This window comes from Miscanthus floridulus, chromosome 2, assembly GCF_019320115.1.
Source record: "Miscanthus floridulus cultivar M001 chromosome 2, ASM1932011v1, whole genome shotgun sequence".
NCBI classification, from domain to species: domain Eukaryota; kingdom Viridiplantae; phylum Streptophyta; class Magnoliopsida; order Poales; family Poaceae; genus Miscanthus; species Miscanthus floridulus.
The window spans coordinates 107,596,612-107,613,505 of NC_089581.1; the positions used below are offsets into that span (position 1 = coordinate 107,596,612).

Genomic DNA, 16,894 nt, shown 5'->3' on the forward strand with positions numbered 1-16,894 from the left:
CCATTAGTAGGGGCAGGAGAAAGAGTTAGGACAAGTTTAAGAAATCACTGTAGGGGCTCTACCTTTGTACTAATCTGTTTTTATCTTCTCTTAATAAATCACTGTAGGGGCTCCGGTGCCTCCAGATTCGTAAAAAAAAATGTACCATAGGAAGGCATGCGCATGACGATGGACTGACGCAAGTAGTGTTTGGCTTGGCAGCAATATTGTAGATGCCATATCCTTCCTTGGAAAAATGATATACTATTGTCCAACACACTGCATCTATGCTTGTGCTTGTGTTAAACAAAACGAAGAGGAAAAAGATGAAAAATCGAAGACAGAATCCCTTATCCATATATTAGCATATTGTACATAGGGAACTTGCAATGGAAATCATCACGAGTATACCAAATGACCATCTCCCTGTTTATTTTACACTTCCCTGACTACATGATCATGTAAACCTTAAATGGTGGATAAAAAACACATTTTGCACTTATAAAAAAACACATTTCGTGGGTCTAATTAATTTACTTCAACATAATCATTAGAGTTAAATGCACCAGAGATCCATTAATTTGTGAGAAAGTTTCAGTTGAGTCCATCAACTTCCAAAGTGGCTTTTTGGGTATATAAACTTTTAAAATGGTTCACCATAGTCCATACCTATTTATTTAACCTTAAATTCAAAGCACATTTATAGAAAACCCCTTCCCACACGTATGCAGGTGGCAGTGTTTAGTGCTTTACTGTAGCCACGCCTGTGTGCGCTCTGCTGTGCGTGCGCTCCGGCGAGCCGCGCCCCTGGCTGGCGGCGCTCCGGGTTCATCGAGGCCGACATGGCGGTGCGCCCCAGGTCGGAGTTGAGGAGGCTGAGCTCCGACAGGATCGGCGACAGCACCGCGAAGGACGTGACCGAGAGCGACGTGACCAGCGCGAACAGGAACGTAGAACGCCTCGTTACGTCGGACTCCGAGACCATGGCGGCGCCGGATAAGCCCGCGGTGGTCATGGCCAGCGGGAGGATGAAGCCGGAAAGGCCGATGATCACGCCCTTCTTGCCGGAGCGGACGACGAGCATCGGGTCCATCCGCACGCCGATGAGGAAGATGACGTACATGAGCCCGAACGTCGCGACGGTGTGCAGCACCGGACTGCGTGACAGCATGGACGGGCCGAGTATGATGCCGCCCTGAAACACATCAGATGGAGCAGTACATACGTTTCAGTTGATCTGCGTCAAAAGCTTTCAATCAAGCTGACGAAAAACGTTCATGGCGTCGCTGCAATCAAAGTGCAAACTAGGATGGACGTGCCATGATCTCGGACACGACGCGGGGCTGCTTGGACGGCTTGAGAAGGAAGTAGAGGACGCGGGTGATGGCGACGATGAGGACGAGCTGCACGCCGAGCAGCGGCAGCGACTCCTGCAATGGGCTGCCTCCGTGGAAGATGTTCCGCTCGGTGCCCGTGGTCTGCGGGACCACGTAGCAGTTGATGCTGTCGTCCATCGCCCCTGCGTCTCCGCCGGCGCCGATGATTGCCCTGCGCCCCTCTCGTCAGGTTGTGTCTTCGATGGTGGTTTGCACGGTGGAGTGGAGATGGAGCTAGAGACAGAGAAGGGGAGAGGAATGAACGACATGTCAAAAAAGTTTTAAAACTTCATAGCCTCGAGATTTTATCGAGCTCTGGTTGTTCGGTAGAATTTCTGTGGCTGGAAAGCAGTAACCTTATAAATTTTGCGATAAAGATGGGTTTTGCGATAAAGATGGGTGCGTCGTGAGTTCAGGAATAGTAAATCTAAAATTGGATTGGGGAACCCATAACCATAACCCATTGAGGTTAGGATTGGAGCATTGTGTACCGTGTTCTTTGAGTACATATTTGAAACACGCTTCTCTGTCAATTCCATAGTTAGTGGGAACAAAAGCTTACTATGGATCTCTAATCCTGTACAGCATTCCACCTGCAGATCACTACAGTCCAGCTTCTAGCTAACCGAACAAAAGATTATGAAGACCTAGTCTACTACTGATTACTAGCAGTATGTCAAGCTTAGCTAAACAATCTGAATTCTGAAGAGACTACCAGCAAAGCTAAATTCCACTCCTAATCATGCCAGAACCATCAGATGCTACTGAAGTCAGCAAAGTTCCCATCTGACCCTGCCTCAGACAGCATTTCAGTCACCCAGCGCCCACAGCGGCGAGTGAACGGCGTCGCCGTCGAACCCCTCACGCTGGCAATCCTCTCTCTTGATGCCAGGATAAAAGGGCACCATGTCGGATACCGCATCGAAATCGATGTACATGGCAATGTCATGAGGGTCGTCGTTGAACGGAGCATCAGGCGAAATCCAAGGAGTGCCCTGCTGCTGCTGCTGCTGGCTGACGGTCTCTCCGCCGCCGCCGCCCAGCGCAGCAGCAACAATCGGCTTTACCTCATGCTCCTGGAACACGTCGGCGGTGGTGGCGGCAGAGCAGGACGATGGATGGCATTGGGCCGGCGCCGCGGCGGCGTGGTCCGCGGGGAAGTTCAGGTGCGCGTACTGGGCTCCGTGGATGGACACGGCCGCCCGGTCGTAGGCGACGGCCGCGTCGACGGGGTTGTTGAAGGTGCCCAGCCAGTGGCGCTTGCCGCGGTTGGGCTCGCGGATCTCGGCCACCCACTTGCCCCACCGGCGCTGCCGGACACCGCGGAAGTTGTGGCACGCGTTGTCTGGACCACCCATCCCTCGCTGTGCCGGAGCCCACGCACAGCAGAGCGCACACGGGCGTAGCTACAGTAAAGCACTGAACCCGGCCATGTATGCACCCCCGTGTGGTTGGGAAGGAGTTTTCTACGAATGTGCTTTGAATTTAAGGTTAAATAAATAGATATGGATTGTAGTAAACTATTTTAAAAATTTATGGACCCAAAAAGCCACTTTAGAAGTTGATAGACTCAACTTCTCATAAGTTAATGGATCTCTGGTGCATTTAACTCTAATCATTATATCTTTTCCATGCAAGATTATTGTAATAACTTTATGAATCAAAGTTCTCTTTCATATTACCATATTACATTTTCAAAAAAAAAAATCACCACATTGCCTCATCGATTTGGTAAGTGTAGTGAGTAGTGTGGATGCCGCCTTTTGCGGTGGGCCAGAGCATTCTGCTGAGTACTTTGGTAATACACAACTACATAAGTTATCTCAGAACTACTCCAGCCCAGATACGTAGCTATCTCAGGTGCATCAAAACTGAAAAAAAAAGAAAAAGTCTTCCTTTTACTAAATAATAATTCGGCTCAGATAAACCAAGAACATAAACCTATGTTAAATATTTAAGAAATGCATGATCGACAATTACAGCATATACAATACAACAGGAAAATGTATCCAATTGAGAAAAGGGGAACGCACAAAATCGAAATTGCAAGAGTTTGACGCCAGATTTGAACAACAGGTGCCTAGTACAAAAATATATTTTTGCAGAGATGAGAAAACAACAGGCAAAGTGAGACCATGAAGCAATGGACTGAGCAGGTAACTGATAGCTAGTAAATGGCTAGCATACCATATGGATGAGTTGTACATAAGCAAATAATCAATCGGCACAGCGTAGGAAAACTGAGCAAACCATTATATTTGCTATAAATATTGGAGACAACTATGTGCCATGCAGGTAGGAATTAGTGGGGAAAAGAGATGCTAGGTCATGTCAACAATATAATGTACGTGAATATCGAAATGTGCGCTAACAAATCTTTAATATGTGGCTTTAGATTAAGCATGTAGGACGGAGAGCCTCCAGGCTGAGAGAGAGGATCCTGACTCCTTGCTTCTAGTCCTTGCTGCTGAACTGGGCCGCGTCGCATGTATTGGGCCGGAAGTCCGGAACCGGAGAGGCAACAAGTGGGTCGAAACAGCAAGCCCAAGCACCTGCACGTGGGATCGTAAACGGACGGCGATCCTTCTTCGGACTGCTCTGTGTTGTTGTCGAAGCCAACTGCCAACCACGTCTCCTGACGGAAGTCACGGTCTCTCGCGTTCGCTTCGGTCGATTTCTATCCCTGAATCCCGACCGCGACCGGCAACCCCAAACACTAGCGTCCGGTGGCGGTGGCGGTGGCGGTGGTGGCAACTGTGTGAGCGGCCTACGTGCGGGCAGCCGGGTGTGAGGCGGCTTCGCGGCAGGCAACCGGAGCCGGACGTGAGGCCACGAGGGCGGGCGTCGGGCGGGAGCGCGAGGCACCGTTGCGCTCCACGCCCGCAAGAGTGGGAGCTGGCTCCACGGCGCGCGCCCGGCGACCGGTGTGCTGGCGGCTTTTGGGGCGTCCAACGGGCTTTGTTCGGGCGTCCTGCAGAGCATAGACCAATGCCCGGCGCACGCCTTAGTGTAAGTGAAATTGGCTATCTGGGTGATTCCATGTTTTAATTTTTAGATCTCAACCATGAAGACGGAGAGCTTTCAATTATGTGTTATACATTTGATATATGTTTTGTAATTACATCTATGCCGTATTATACATACCGAATATTAGGCTTTACATTTCGAATACCCGACCTCAAAGTCCTAGGCCTGTCACTGACTTGTTAATTTTAACGCTTTTTTCTTCAAGCTAATGCCACCATTTAACATGTTAATTTTAACGCTTTTTCTTCCTGCTAATGCCACCATTTAACATTTTAGCTTATTCTTTTACTGTGCCATACAGGCATACAGCTTGGCGAATCATACTAGTATGGCCAGGAACATTTTTTCTTATATAATATAAAAGGGTGGGAAGAGAAGCAGCACTATAAAACAATCTCCCATAAAACATTGCCCTGCCTAACTACTGACGTGGACGAGACCTCAAGTCTGAAGACGAGGACCGAGGAGACAAGAGGGAAGGCCCGGCCGCGCCACCCACCGTCGTCTCGACAGTCGCCTCCTCCCTCCTCCTCGAGTTCCCAAATCCAAACCAAGGTAATTCTTGGAGCTCGTCTTTCCCGTTGTCTGCTCTTCCCCGTGCATCCAGCTGCTCCGAAGATCTCTCAGATCTTCTCCTCCTCTGGCCCATCTCTCTTCATCTCCATGCATGGATGAACAAGAGACGGAGAGACACAGAGATGCAAGCATCGAAACTAGGTAGGTGTGGCCACGTGAGGTTCGTCCGTCCTGCTGATCTTCCTCCCACCTTACTTGACCATGGAACCTTTAGAGCTAAAAGGCACTGGGCACTGGTTAGATTAGGCTACTTGTTAATTAACAATTGGCATCGCGATTAGACTACACCAGTTGATTACTCACAATCAAACAATCGGTATCGAGATGTCAAAGGCAGGCACCTTTAGCGGGATTGATACTTTTCTTTTAATCTATCTATTCAATTCAGTAGCAGCGTAATCAGAAGACACCACTTGTTTCCCTCGCTTCAACGGCGCTGTCACGGTTTCAGACATGTTTATATTTTCTTCTTTTCCACCCTTACTTTTTGATTAAACTAATTATCTGTTTCTGGTCTTCGTTTAAGTGTCCTTTCTCTCTCCTACAATTTTTTCGCGTGTGCCATATGTGTTCCCGGCAAAGTTCCCTGTCCCTTTCAGGAACTCCGGACGGTTCCCATTTTTCTTTCTTTCATAAAAGTTCCATTTTGATGTTTGGAGAATAGTGACGTACATGTACTGCAAACTATTTGATTTGACTGAAGAAGAAAAAATGTTGCCTGTAAACACGACTCTCCTCGGTCTTCAGAGCTGTGATGTGATTTGTCCAGATACCTACAAAAACGTACCAAATCCTATCTTTTTGTCCTACTCATTGTTTGGTTCCCATGCTTCCATAATTTATATGGCGTGTGAATTTTAAATGAAGAAAAGAAAGGAAAATTATGGATCATGGATTACTGACTCATGTCATAACATTGACTTTTTGTGCAGGGTTGTTATCTGTCTTTGTAGCCGAAGAAACAATCCTGAAAAAGAATGGAGAGCTCCTCAGCTAGGAGCAATGTTTCTGAGGGGAATCACCTGGGTTATGTGAGAAGCACATCTATGGATTCCACTGGTCCTCCGTTAGCTAATAGGTCTGGCTCAATGTTAAGCAGGAGAAGTAGCAGACAGGGCTCAAGGGGATCCATCAGCCTCTCAAGGGATATGGGGGACTCCATACTGAGCTCGATGAGGCATTCTCTTCAGTCGGCGGATCAATTGCTAGGAGACATCGATAGCTCAGTTCTGGCTCAGCTCATCGAAAGTGGTCGTGTTCTATCACCCGAAGGCGATGTTGATGAGGATACAGCAAGAATCTCTGAGCATCATAAGATTGGCCCTCTTCCAGATGATGCAATAAAGCAAAACAGCAACAAATTTGCATCAGCACCTGTATCTTCAGCGGAGACAAAAGATACTATTTCTAATGTCCTAGCAGATTCATCTACCAAGGTAAAGATAGTAGTTGAGTTGAGCAGCTGCTTATCCATTGATATGTTGCTGAAAGGTTGTATTTTATGCTATATGTGCTAACATAACAATGATTTGGTTTGCCTCTAGGTTGAACCATATAAGCTTTCTCTGAGGCTCGACTATGCTGCTTACATGATCCATTTAGCTGTCTTTGGCTTTTTCGGGGTAACTCTCCAACATCTTGCATGAGGTTCTTTGTGGTAGCACTTACTTAATCTATGCTGATCTAATATAATGTGGCAACACTTGGTGTTTCATGCTTTTACTAATGGAGGTCCTGGACCATTGAAATTTAGAGAAATCTTACATTGATACTTTTTAGCACATACTGTACTAACTTAGGTGTCTGCCAGCACCAAGTACTGATGTGTGGATGTCTAGATCATTGAAGGATCCGGCAAGATTGCTATTAGAGGATGATTACTTATCTTGCATTATTCCAGCTCCCTTGGACTAATTATGCTTTTAATAACTAATCAGGTATTCACAAGGTATGGGCTCCAAAAGCTGTTTGGCCCAGACTGCTTGGCACTCACCTCAGACCAAAGCCCGCTTTACCCTGACCTTCCATCTAATATGGTATGCGCAATCCTTTTAGTGTTAAAGTTACACCTTGAGTCGTAGAGAAACTACAGGGGATTTTATATGTACTAACTCATGTTGATTGCCAAATTTCTTGGGCCAGCTTGGATCTTTCTTGATGGGCTGGTTTGGTATCATATTCAAGGCTGATATACGATACATGTCTGACCATCTTATCGTCGGAATCACAACTGGATACATGGGAAGCCTTACAACCTTCAGTGGGTGGAACCAGAAAATGGTTGGTTTGTCTTCCAAAGGTCACTGGGTATATGCTATAGCGGGCGTAGTACTAGGTATCTCATCATCATTTTTATGATAAAGTGCAATATGTCCTAAATTAGATATTATCAAACCAAAAATAGGTAGAAAATAATCCTTCTGATGCTAACAACATTGATTCAGGGATGTTCATTGTCAATGAGTCCATCATGATTGGTGCTGAGACGGGTGAGCGCCTACGGAGTTTGATCCTGAAATACATCAGGGAGAAGAGTTTGATAGGTCACAAATATGACTGGGAGCACTGGAGGGTGGATACCAGGACTAAGCAGTTTGTGCTTTTGTCAGTGATGATAATTTTGATGTCTTTCTTTTGGATTTTGAGCATAGTGTTGACTGTAGTAAAGATGCATAGTCTTGCTGACGGTGCTGTCCTTTGGATGGGCTGCTCGGTAGCACCTCCAGGAGTTTGGCTACGCTGGTACCTGGCAAGGCTCAATGGCCAGGGAATTGGCAAGCAGAGATCCTTGAAATGGCTGCCCATTGGGACCCTGGTAGCCAATGTTCTTGCTGCAGGCATCATGGCCATTCTTGCTGTAACCTCCAAAGCGGTATGGCCAAATAATTTTTCATACAAATTCACGATTTGTAGTGGGTATATTGACTCTTCCATACATTAGCCTGTATATCTGATTCGTTTGATTTTTCTTACAGGTACATACAGAGCGATCGACAACTATTATTAGTGGAATACAGCTTGGCTTCCTTGGTTGCTTGAGCACAGTGTCTACTTTTGCTGCTGAAGTGTATACAATGAGAAGAAGCGGGCAGATTGCCAGGGCCTTTGTTTATGCCGCATCCACTTTCCTGCTTTCTTTTGTGCTGGGAACTCTAGTGTATTCTGTGCCAGTTTGGGAAAAGCATTATAAATGACCTCCTGCAACTTCCAGGTCAACATATTAGCAGATGGCTCAAATGTGCAATCGGAATTTTTCAAAAACATACTCTGTGTTTTTACATGTTGTATTAGTTTTGTCCTAAGTTAAATTGATAGTCAAAGTTAAGATTTAAGAATGTTTAACTTAAGAAAAAAACTAATACGACTTGTAAAAAAAATGGAGTACAAGATTGTGTCCCTGTACTAAGCAAGAACATCAAGATCTGAAAAAGCACAAATATGGAAGAGAGCACCAAATATGCAATTTAATTGCACAAATATTTGCTGAATGGACCCAGAACCATCTATATACTTGGCTAGGAAAAACAGAGTAAACTCTGCTTAGTAGAATATGTAGTGGTATAGAACAATTTTTGTCTTGGAGAATGGAGTACATGTATGTTCAAAATGAGCGCACATATAGTATCTGTGAACTAAAATGGTATCATTAATGTATGGGATTTGAAATGTACATATATGAATTTGATTAGTGTGGGATTAGTTTCACTTGTATTCTCATGCTGTCTCATGTAAATGCAGGACATCTAGACATGTCTTTTTCTAGTTATTGGCTTAATTGAATAAAACCATTTGCTTTTGACAGTGTGTTGATTCTTTGTTTCAAGTGGCATGTACTCTTGTGAAAAGAAATATTATAAAATGGATGAAAGGATATGTTGTTTTTGTGATGTTGAGAAATGTTTGCCAGTGGTACATGCATATACGGTAAGAATTCCAAAGTGTACGTCTTTACATCTAAGAAGGGTATATAGAATATAATTGCTATTGCTCTTAATTTGAGGTTTCCTTTTCTATGCTCGTCAGGATGTGGCAGAAAAATATTCGGTGATCAACAATGTAAATACTTTTATCCAGATTCCTGAGCCAGCTGACATGCAATCTGTCGAAGAACAGAACGATCTCCTTAAGGATTAAAGAGTAGCTTTCTCTTTTTTTTGGAGGATCAGTGGCTTGTCACATCTTGTTCCCTTATTCAGAACAAAAGATTTATGCAAATGGTCCAGAAGTATATCATAATTTGCAATCAAAGTGATTATTTGTTTCATGTACCACAAAAACATAATTATATTCTCTTGCTGTAATGAGAGAAAAGAAAATGAGAATCTCTACAGCATTCCTGAATGGATTCTTGGAATACATCAATGTTTTCAAGTCGTCCGATTAATCGCGATTAATTATCCTAATCAGTCTCTGCTGATTGATTAGGGGTACCTTCGACTTGTACAAGTCGTCCGATTAATCGTCCTAGTCGGTCCCATGGCGACTAGGTTGGACGATTTGAAAACATTGGAATACATACAGCTATAACATGTATATAAAATTATTGCACAAAAAAATTGAAAAGCCTGCATCGTTCTTAAGAAGATTAGTTGGGAGATGATGCAAAATTCCCTGTTCCTTCTGTATATTAGCATGTGATGTGACAGCACATTGTTCGCTTGAGAAAAGCTGCAAATCTACCTTTTATTCCCCATCAATTGGGAAGACAAACAGAAGGACATCATTCATTTGAGAATATTCCTTGAACAATCCTTACAATGATCTATTTCTTCAATTGTGCCGAACACATCATAATTCCAATGTCCACTTGACCCCCTCATTGAGGTTTCTTTTGGATCAATACAGTCATGGACTCTGCAGGGATGCAGTTGTTGTCGTCTTATCTCTGCTTATTGAAATGAATGGCTCCTGTGCATCGAACAAGCATGACCATCCTTCAACCTCATAAACCAAACTAAGAACAACCATCCATTCATTCTGGATGGTCCAATCTAGCCAGTTGCTCCTCTACCTTATTCAACAATTCAATGTTCCCATGTATGGTGCAATTCCTAACAAGAACTTCCCAAACTCGTACGTTAAAACTAAATGGTGAGCTTTTGATCCATTCAATTACTTTATCATTGGATGATGCATGGCTAACCAAATCAACCATACAAAAATAGTGCTCTTGTCCTGGAACAATCCTGTATCTCTCACTCATCAAATCAAAAAAATTCATCCCTTCTTCAACTAGGCCGCAGTGGCAGCAAGCCGTCAAAACCAGAAAGAATGTATTAGCATCAGGCTTCTGTCTTTCATGAATCATCTGAACAAACAATCCAATCGCATCCTGTTCATGACCATGATGACACAGAGCAGACAACATGACATTCCACAACACTGCATTCTTCTTTTCCCTACCTGTTAGGCTGAACACCTCTAAGGCACCAGACAAAAAGCTGCATTTTGAATACATGTCAATGATTGAGCTAATGATCATTGCACTTCGATCAAAACCACATCTTAGCAACATTCCATGGATCTGCTGCCCAAGTTTCAGTGAACGCATAGCTGCACAAGCACTCAGGCAACAACCCAAGGTGATTTGATCTGGCTGCAAACCTTCCTTCATCAAGTGTTGAAACATATTCAGTGCATCCATTGGCTGCCCATGGCAAACATATCCCTCAATGAGGGCATTCCATGAAAATGCATTCCTCTCTGGCATCTGATCAAAGAGCTGACGAGCGGTAGCCAGTTGGCCATCTTCAGCACAGGAACAAACTACTGTCGTCCACATATGCACATCCTTGATATGCATCTCGTCAAACAGCTTCCTAGCATCATCAACACAATGGCATTTTCTATAAACATCAAGAAGAGAGCTGGCAATTTTCACATCAGACAAGAACCCGAGAACCACCAAATGGCCATGGAATTGCCTGGCAAGCTCCCTATCCATGAGCCGGGCGCCGGCCACAAGGAGCGCCAAGAAGGTGTGATGGCTGTACCCAAGGGAGGGGTACATGTTTCGGAGCTCGGAGTACAGCTCCACAGCTCCCCTCGCTTCGCCGCCACGCCCGAGCGCGAGCATAACAGCATTGTAAGAGACGAGCTCCCGGTGTGGCATGGAGGCAAAGACCTCAGAAGCGGGTTCCGCGAGTGCCAGGCGCGCGTACCCAGCGAGCATGGCGTTGTAGGAGTGGACCCTGGGGCGGGGCATTTTGGTGAACAGCCGGCGTGCGTCGCGCGGGCGGCCCAGGAGGAAGTTAAGTGAAAGGAGGCGGTCGGCCAGCTGAGTGGAGCAGGGGACGAGGCGCTTGAGGCCCGCGAGGCGGACGTAGAGGAGGAGGCGGCCAGCCAGGGAGGGAAAGGACGGCGCGGCTGGGCGGAGCAGGAGGAGGCTCGCGAGGGAGGTGAGGAGCGGGAACGGCGCGCGCAGGCCGGCGCGAGCGAGGGTGGGCAGAAGGGAGACAGCCGCGGGGGCGTTGCCGGAAGATATACAGCTGTGGAGAGCGGCGAGGAGGCCCGAGTACCGTGGAGGCGAGGCCGGAGGAGACGGCTCGCCGGGGACGGGCATTGGGGTGCGGCGGCCGTGCGGATCGGGAAAGCCAGCAGAGCTCGGGCAGGGCCGCGGCCGCGATGGTGGTTGTTGGATCGTTGCTAGTTCAAATAAATGGACGGCCTTGATGAGTTGATGGACCAATCTAACGGCTATCAATCTGACTCCACGATTCCTAAATCCTGGTCATCTAGTGATGTTCCAACGCGAAGTATCACAAGCACATTCAAATGGGCAAATTGAATTTGGGGTAGCCGGGCCAGTGCCAGGACATTTGTGTTATAGGTTCTATAAAGCTAGGGAAACGCCGTAACCCGAACTTCCTATGCGTCCGAAAATATCAGATGGACTCCAACCACTAATTTCTTAATTAGTTCTTATTCACACATTTCTCAGCCTTCGGCGACACCGCCTCCTACTCTACCTCTTCTTCAAACTCCTGTCATCCTCACTTGACGAATGCCACAACGAGCTCAACCATCCCCATCCTCCTCTCACATTCACCAGGCAGGCACCACGACGAGCTCCTCATCAATGCTCCCATTCCGAGCTACTCTCACTCTCACCACCTAAGCAGTCAAGCGCTCCCCCAGTGGTGGAGCATCACGACGTGTGGGTGGTGCCCGACGAGCTGTGATAAGCACGGCTAAGCCCAGCGAGCCATAACACGCGAAGTCGCAAGCGGTGTGGCGAGCTGATCTTCCACCCCGATGCATTAGCCTCTCCACATTCGAACTCATGCGTTGCGCTGTTGATGACCTCCACCCTCTTTCTCATCTGGACAGACTACACCCGAGCGCTACTTGCTAGCTACTGTAGTTCCCTGCGCTGCGTTGCTGACGACCTCCTCTCTCTCTCTCTCTCATCTGGACATACTGCACCTGAGCACCGCTTGCTGGCTACCGCAGTTCCCCACCAGGTAGGGCCATGGCCACCGGCGATGCCGTGTTCCAAGTGTTTCATCTTGATGTTGCGTATGTTGCAATGGCTATATCCGCATGTTGAAAGGGTATGTTACATGTTGCAAGCTTATGTTACATGTGTTTAAGGTGTTTCAGATGTATGTTTCAAGTGTTTTATCTAGATGTTGCAGAAGTATATCGGATGTTGCATGACATGCATGTTGTAAGCGTATGTTTCAAGTGTTTTAGTTTTTTCATACGTATGTGTGCAAGAGTGTTCATCTATATGTTACAAAAGTAGATCTGAATGTTGCATATGTTTGCAATGGCTTTGAAATGTTTTAAGGTATTTTTGCAAGTGTTTCAACTGTCTCGTATGTTGCAAGTGTTTTATCTAAATGTTGCAAAAATAGATCTGGTGCTGCACATGTTGCAATAGGACCCACCTACCGCAGCCGCCTACTGCAGCTGCTGGGGTGCCACCGAGCAGGCGCAGACGTCCAGGGCTCTTGCACTACCGATAAAGCTAATGGCATGCTTGGCCGAGATGTGCTCGCCCCCCTCAAAAAAAGAGATGCACTCGTTTCCCCCCTCATTCTTGAATTTATATAAACTCGACCAGCGGTGGGTAAGACAGCCCCCGGACATTGTGCTTAAGAAGAAGACCTTCTCACACAGGTCTAAAAAAACCCCGAACCTCTGCCCCCACCCATAGACAGCGGCACCGCGACTCTCGTGAGACCGGGCTAGCCTTAGACCTGTACTTTGACGTGGGACATACGAGAGGATTTTTTTCAACGCACAGATAAACCGCGCATTCTCCGGTCAACAAATCCACCCCCTTGGGGGTTTAAACTCTGTCCGACAGGGTGCAAAGCGCACAGCTAGACTAACTGGTTTAATGTTCGCTTGCCATGAGTTTATATAAACAACTTCATAATTAAATTTTGAATAGATGCAAATATATATATTAGTTTTGGGTTCAAATTATTCAGAGTTTTGAAAACTCCCAATGAATCGTTAAAGGTGGGTTGCACCGCAAAGTACAACTAAGATCCTGTTTGGTGAAGCGCCAGCCACCTATGGCTCCAAACCCTGACTCATTCATGAACCGTAGTTGTATTGTAGTAACGAGTAGTTTTATCCCGTTTTCTCAAAATGGATTAGGAGTCAGTAATTTCAAAATTTTATGGCTTCACCAGCTTCACTTGCGTCTGTGCTTGCGTTAAACTAATAAAACGTTTGTGCTTGCGTATGGCTTTAAACTAATGAATCTACAGTTCTGCTTGCGTTACATCCCTTCTCCTTTTCTAAGGCATGATCAACTTCATAGAAAAATTTAGGCGAAATAGCCATCTTCGTCCCCAAACTATTGCCGGAGGTTCACTTTGTCCCCTCAACTTTCAAAACGTTCGATTTAGTTCTTAAACAATTGATCTGCGGCTCGATCTCGTCCATCCCCATCAAGTAATCGCCACGTGTCCAGGACTATATGCCAAAAGTCATTACTGCCCTCGCCCATCCTTTTGGAAGCCGCCCAGGCTTCACTGGCGTCCCGTCCACCGTTTCCTCCCCGTTTCCCCTCTTCTGTCGATCTCATCTATCCGGTGCCTCAGGTTCCGCGAGAGGAGCTGCCCAGTCTCACGGGAGGAAGAGCTGCAAGAGGAGCAGAGCAGTGTGGGGCAGGCACAGCGCTGGAAGGGGGTGAGGCGCGCCCCTTCTACTGGTGGAGGTGGACACTTGCTCATACGCGACCACGACGCGGAAAGAGGAGTGGACGTGCTCCACGGTAAGATGAAAGTGGCACCTAGCTGGTTTTGCGATTTGATTTATTTTCCTAGTAGAATGTTCCAATTTGGCCATATAGTGGATCATTAGGGCTGCAAAACAATGTCTGAATTTGAGGCACTGGAAGTTCGATTTTATTTTAATGGGGAATTTGTTCTTGATGCGTCCAAGATGTTGTATTGCAATGGGAATTCTGGGGTGTCCCACATAGACAAGACAAGATATCTATCCCTGAACTTGAAGGCCACCTATTGGATCACATAACTTTTTCTAGATCTGTTAGGATGTACTAGTTGCCATATGGTGCAGATTTGAATAGTGGAATGAAGTCACTTGGACGTGGAGTAGCAGTAGGACAAAGCAGCTCATGGTTTAGATCTGTTAGGATGTACTGGTTGCCACATGGTACTACAGTACTGTAAAGTGTAGGATATCGGGGTCATGGTTTCGAGCTTCTCCGCCTCCACGATTTCAAATGCTACTATTTTGCCAATGACTATGGTCGGGGTCATGGTGCTCAAGTCCTTCATGTTGTGAAGGATGGTGATGATGCTTGCATATTTCCATTGTGGTAGCACGGAGATGATCTTCCTCACGATGTCCGCATCATCTAGCTTTATTAATCCTATTGAATGGAGCTCATTAATAATTAGATTCAAACAAGAATATATATCACGAACAAGCTCATCATCATTCATTGTAAAGGAATCATAATTTTATTTAGCTAGACAATGTTTTTGCTCATAGACATTAGATGTGCTGTCATGGAGCTCTTGGAGTTTTAACCAAATTTCATGTGCCATATTTAAAGTGAACACTTGGTTAAACACATCCATGTTAAAGGATTCAAACAAGCAATTTTTAGCTCTAGCGTTGAAATGCATTTCTTTTTCTTCACTCTTTGTGGGTTTATAGGGATTCTTAATAGGGTTTCATTCCATCACGAGTGATTCTCCAAACACCCAAATCAACCGCCTCAAGATGACAAGCCTATTCTAGCTTTATAGTAAGGGAAGTTAGTGCCGTCAAAGTGCGGAGGCCTAGAGGTATCCATCCCAACCACTCTAAATAGCGTCGGCTCAATGGCGGTTAAGCCAAAGGTCCAAATTGAGCCAACCGGCTCTGATACCAATTGAAGGGGACCGTGATGCCTAAGAGGGGGGGGGGGTGAATTAGGCAACTTATAATTCTACTTCTAAACTATGGCCTCTTTTTCTACCCTTAGCAAAACCTATGCAAAAGATAAACTATCTAAATATACAACTATGGTTTTGCTAGTGTGTTACTATCTCTACCACGAAAAAGGAGTAATACAAACAATATAAATGCGGAAGCTAAAGAGCAAGTTAGAGATATATAAACTTCCATCGATGACTCCGGTATTTTACCGAGGTATCGAAAAGCGCACAAGCTTCTCCCTAGTTATCATTAGAGCCCCTCGCAAAGAATCCCTTGCAAGGGCCAAGCTCTCGATCGGGTAACTCCGTGGATAGTCTCGGTCCTTTCCCACGCGCAAGTAGGGTCTCCTGATGTGCCTTCTAGCATCCCTCTCCTAGACCGCTCTCCGCTGTCTTCACTATCAAGCTTCCTAGCCGAAACACTAGCGGGCCTTGTTCCCTTTGGTACACGGTGGCGGCCACACCACAAACACGGTTGGTGTGATCTTGTAAGACTACAAGCTCCTCCGATGTACAACAATGGTGCGTGCAAGTATCGAGTGGTAAGAGGTATGCAAATCTCACTAAACACTAGGTCTAAACCTAGAGCAAGCGCATAAGTGGTGGTCTAATTAACCTAAGTACTTCACAAAAGCACCTACGCTAATCACCTAAAGAATCACTAAGCACTATGCAAGTGGAGATCATTAAAAGGTGTATCAACACCCTAGATTTGTTTCCTCCACTCCACCCCTATCAAATGAGCCGGTTGGGGGGGTCTATTTATAAGCCTCACGGAGAAAAGTAGCCGTTGGGGACGAAATCCCGCTTTTCTGCTACTGACCGGACGCTCAGGTCGTCCTGATCGGATGCATCCGGTCGTCTCGACCGTTAGAGCCAGTGATCAACTGATCGGACGCTGCTGGCATCCGGTCACATGCCGCCGGACACGTCCGGTCGCAATTTTGCCGCTCTAGAACCTCTCTGTACTCGATTGGACGCCTGTAGTCCTATGTCCGGTCGATTTGCCGCCAGCATCCGGTCAATACTAATGTGTTGCCAGGATGATGAATAGTGCCATCGATGCATCCTGTCACTTTACTGTTCAGCGTTCGGTTGCTGCTGCTGACGCCTGCTATAGCTAAGTCACTGATTGGAGCATCCGGTTCGATCACCTTCCAGCGTCCTGGTCACCTCTGTGAGCTCGTTTCTTCTCGATCTTGCGTCCGGCTTGGTTCCTATCTTCAGTGCTTAGACTTTGCTTTGATATCTTGGGTCTTCTCTTGTGCTTCTATGGTCTTGCTTATGGTGTTGATCATAGGATCATCACGTTGCCTTCAGTCCAAGTCACTGTTTTGCACCCTATTAGACTACAAAACAATCACTTGCAAATTTATTAGTCCAATTTAGGTTGTGTTGATCATCAAACACCAAAATCCAAAGTAAATGGGCCTAAGGGTCCTATTTTCCTTACACACCTGCAGCAACACCATGATCTCCATCATCATCATCATCGGAGGACACCACCGCCCTCCCTTGATGATG

General features: G+C 46.1%; 4 protein-coding genes across 9 annotated transcripts; 1 reads left to right on the forward strand and 3 right to left on the reverse strand.

The window, feature by feature from the left end:
- Nucleotides 1-603: 603 nt before the first annotated feature.
- On the reverse strand, nucleotides 604-2,137 carry LOC136539320 (cation/H(+) antiporter 15-like). Its single transcript, XM_066531276.1, has 3 exons — nucleotides 2,071-2,137; nucleotides 1,299-1,589; nucleotides 604-1,174 (listed from the first exon to the last, which is right to left on the reverse strand). Exons 2-3 carry the CDS (start codon nucleotides 1,491-1,493, stop codon nucleotides 680-682), a joined length of 690 nt encoding a protein of 229 aa, XP_066387373.1. The 5' UTR covers nucleotides 1,494-1,589; nucleotides 2,071-2,137; the 3' UTR covers nucleotides 604-679.
- On the reverse strand, nucleotides 1,622-5,031 carry LOC136536852 (dehydration-responsive element-binding protein 2D-like). The gene is made up of 2 exons (XM_066529007.1): nucleotides 4,882-5,031; nucleotides 1,622-2,761 (listed from the first exon to the last, which is right to left on the reverse strand). The coding sequence occupies exons 1-2, from the start codon at nucleotides 5,029-5,031 to the stop codon at nucleotides 2,165-2,167; spliced, it is 747 nt and encodes a 248-aa protein (XP_066385104.1). The 3' UTR covers nucleotides 1,622-2,164.
- On the forward strand, nucleotides 4,072-9,206 carry LOC136527642 (fluoride export protein 1-like). 6 transcript variants are annotated; one of them, XR_010776889.1, is made up of 10 exons: nucleotides 4,072-4,364; nucleotides 4,684-4,937; nucleotides 5,891-6,394; nucleotides 6,503-6,580; nucleotides 6,896-6,994; nucleotides 7,101-7,293; nucleotides 7,403-7,830; nucleotides 7,934-8,169; nucleotides 8,761-8,882; nucleotides 8,982-9,206. XR_010776889.1 is itself a non-coding variant. In XM_066520439.1 (8 exons), exons 3-8 carry the CDS (start codon nucleotides 5,936-5,938, stop codon nucleotides 8,150-8,152), a joined length of 1,476 nt encoding a protein of 491 aa, XP_066376536.1. In that variant the 5' UTR covers nucleotides 4,072-4,364; nucleotides 4,684-4,937; nucleotides 5,891-5,935; the 3' UTR covers nucleotides 8,153-9,206. The 6 variants fall into 6 exon arrangements, 1 of the variants encoding a protein (XP_066376536.1); XR_010776891.1 differs by having other exon boundaries at nucleotides 4,684-5,099; nucleotides 7,934-8,882; XR_010776886.1 differs by having other exon boundaries at nucleotides 7,934-8,882.
- Nucleotides 9,207-9,930: 724 nt separating this feature from the next.
- LOC136536853 (pentatricopeptide repeat-containing protein At2g21090-like) lies at nucleotides 9,931-11,520 on the reverse strand. Its single transcript, XM_066529009.1, has one exon. The coding sequence runs from the start codon at nucleotides 11,518-11,520 to the stop codon at nucleotides 9,931-9,933; it is 1,590 nt and encodes a 529-aa protein (XP_066385106.1).
- Nucleotides 11,521-16,894: the final 5,374 nt, after the last annotated feature.

Excerpts from the sequence above, each read along its gene's own strand:
- LOC136539320 (XM_066531276.1), bottom strand. The coding sequence starts at position 1,493 with ATGGACGACAGCATCAACTGCTACGTGGTCCCGCAGACCACGGGCACC. Across the intron at positions 1,175-1,298 it reads GCGTCGTGTCCGAGATCATG|GGCGGCATCATACTCGGCCC; the intron begins GCACGTCCATCC and ends GATGTGTTTCAG.
- LOC136536852 (XM_066529007.1), bottom strand. The coding sequence starts at position 5,031 with ATGGGCCAGAGGAGGAGAAGATCTGAGAGATCTTCGGAGCAGCTGGAT. Across the intron at positions 2,762-4,881 it reads AGGCGACTGTCGAGACGACG|CTACGCCCGTGTGCGCTCTG; the intron begins GTGGGTGGCGCG and ends GCTTTACTGTAG.
- LOC136527642 (XM_066520439.1), top strand. The coding sequence starts at position 5,936 with ATGGAGAGCTCCTCAGCTAGGAGCAATGTTTCTGAGGGGAATCACCTG. Across the intron at positions 6,395-6,502 it reads TAGCAGATTCATCTACCAAG|GTTGAACCATATAAGCTTTC; the intron begins GTAAAGATAGTA and ends GTTTGCCTCTAG. Across the intron at positions 7,294-7,402 it reads TATAGCGGGCGTAGTACTAG|GGATGTTCATTGTCAATGAG; the intron begins GTATCTCATCAT and ends ACATTGATTCAG.
- LOC136536853 (XM_066529009.1), bottom strand. The coding sequence starts at position 11,520 with ATGCCCGTCCCCGGCGAGCCGTCTCCTCCGGCCTCGCCTCCACGGTAC.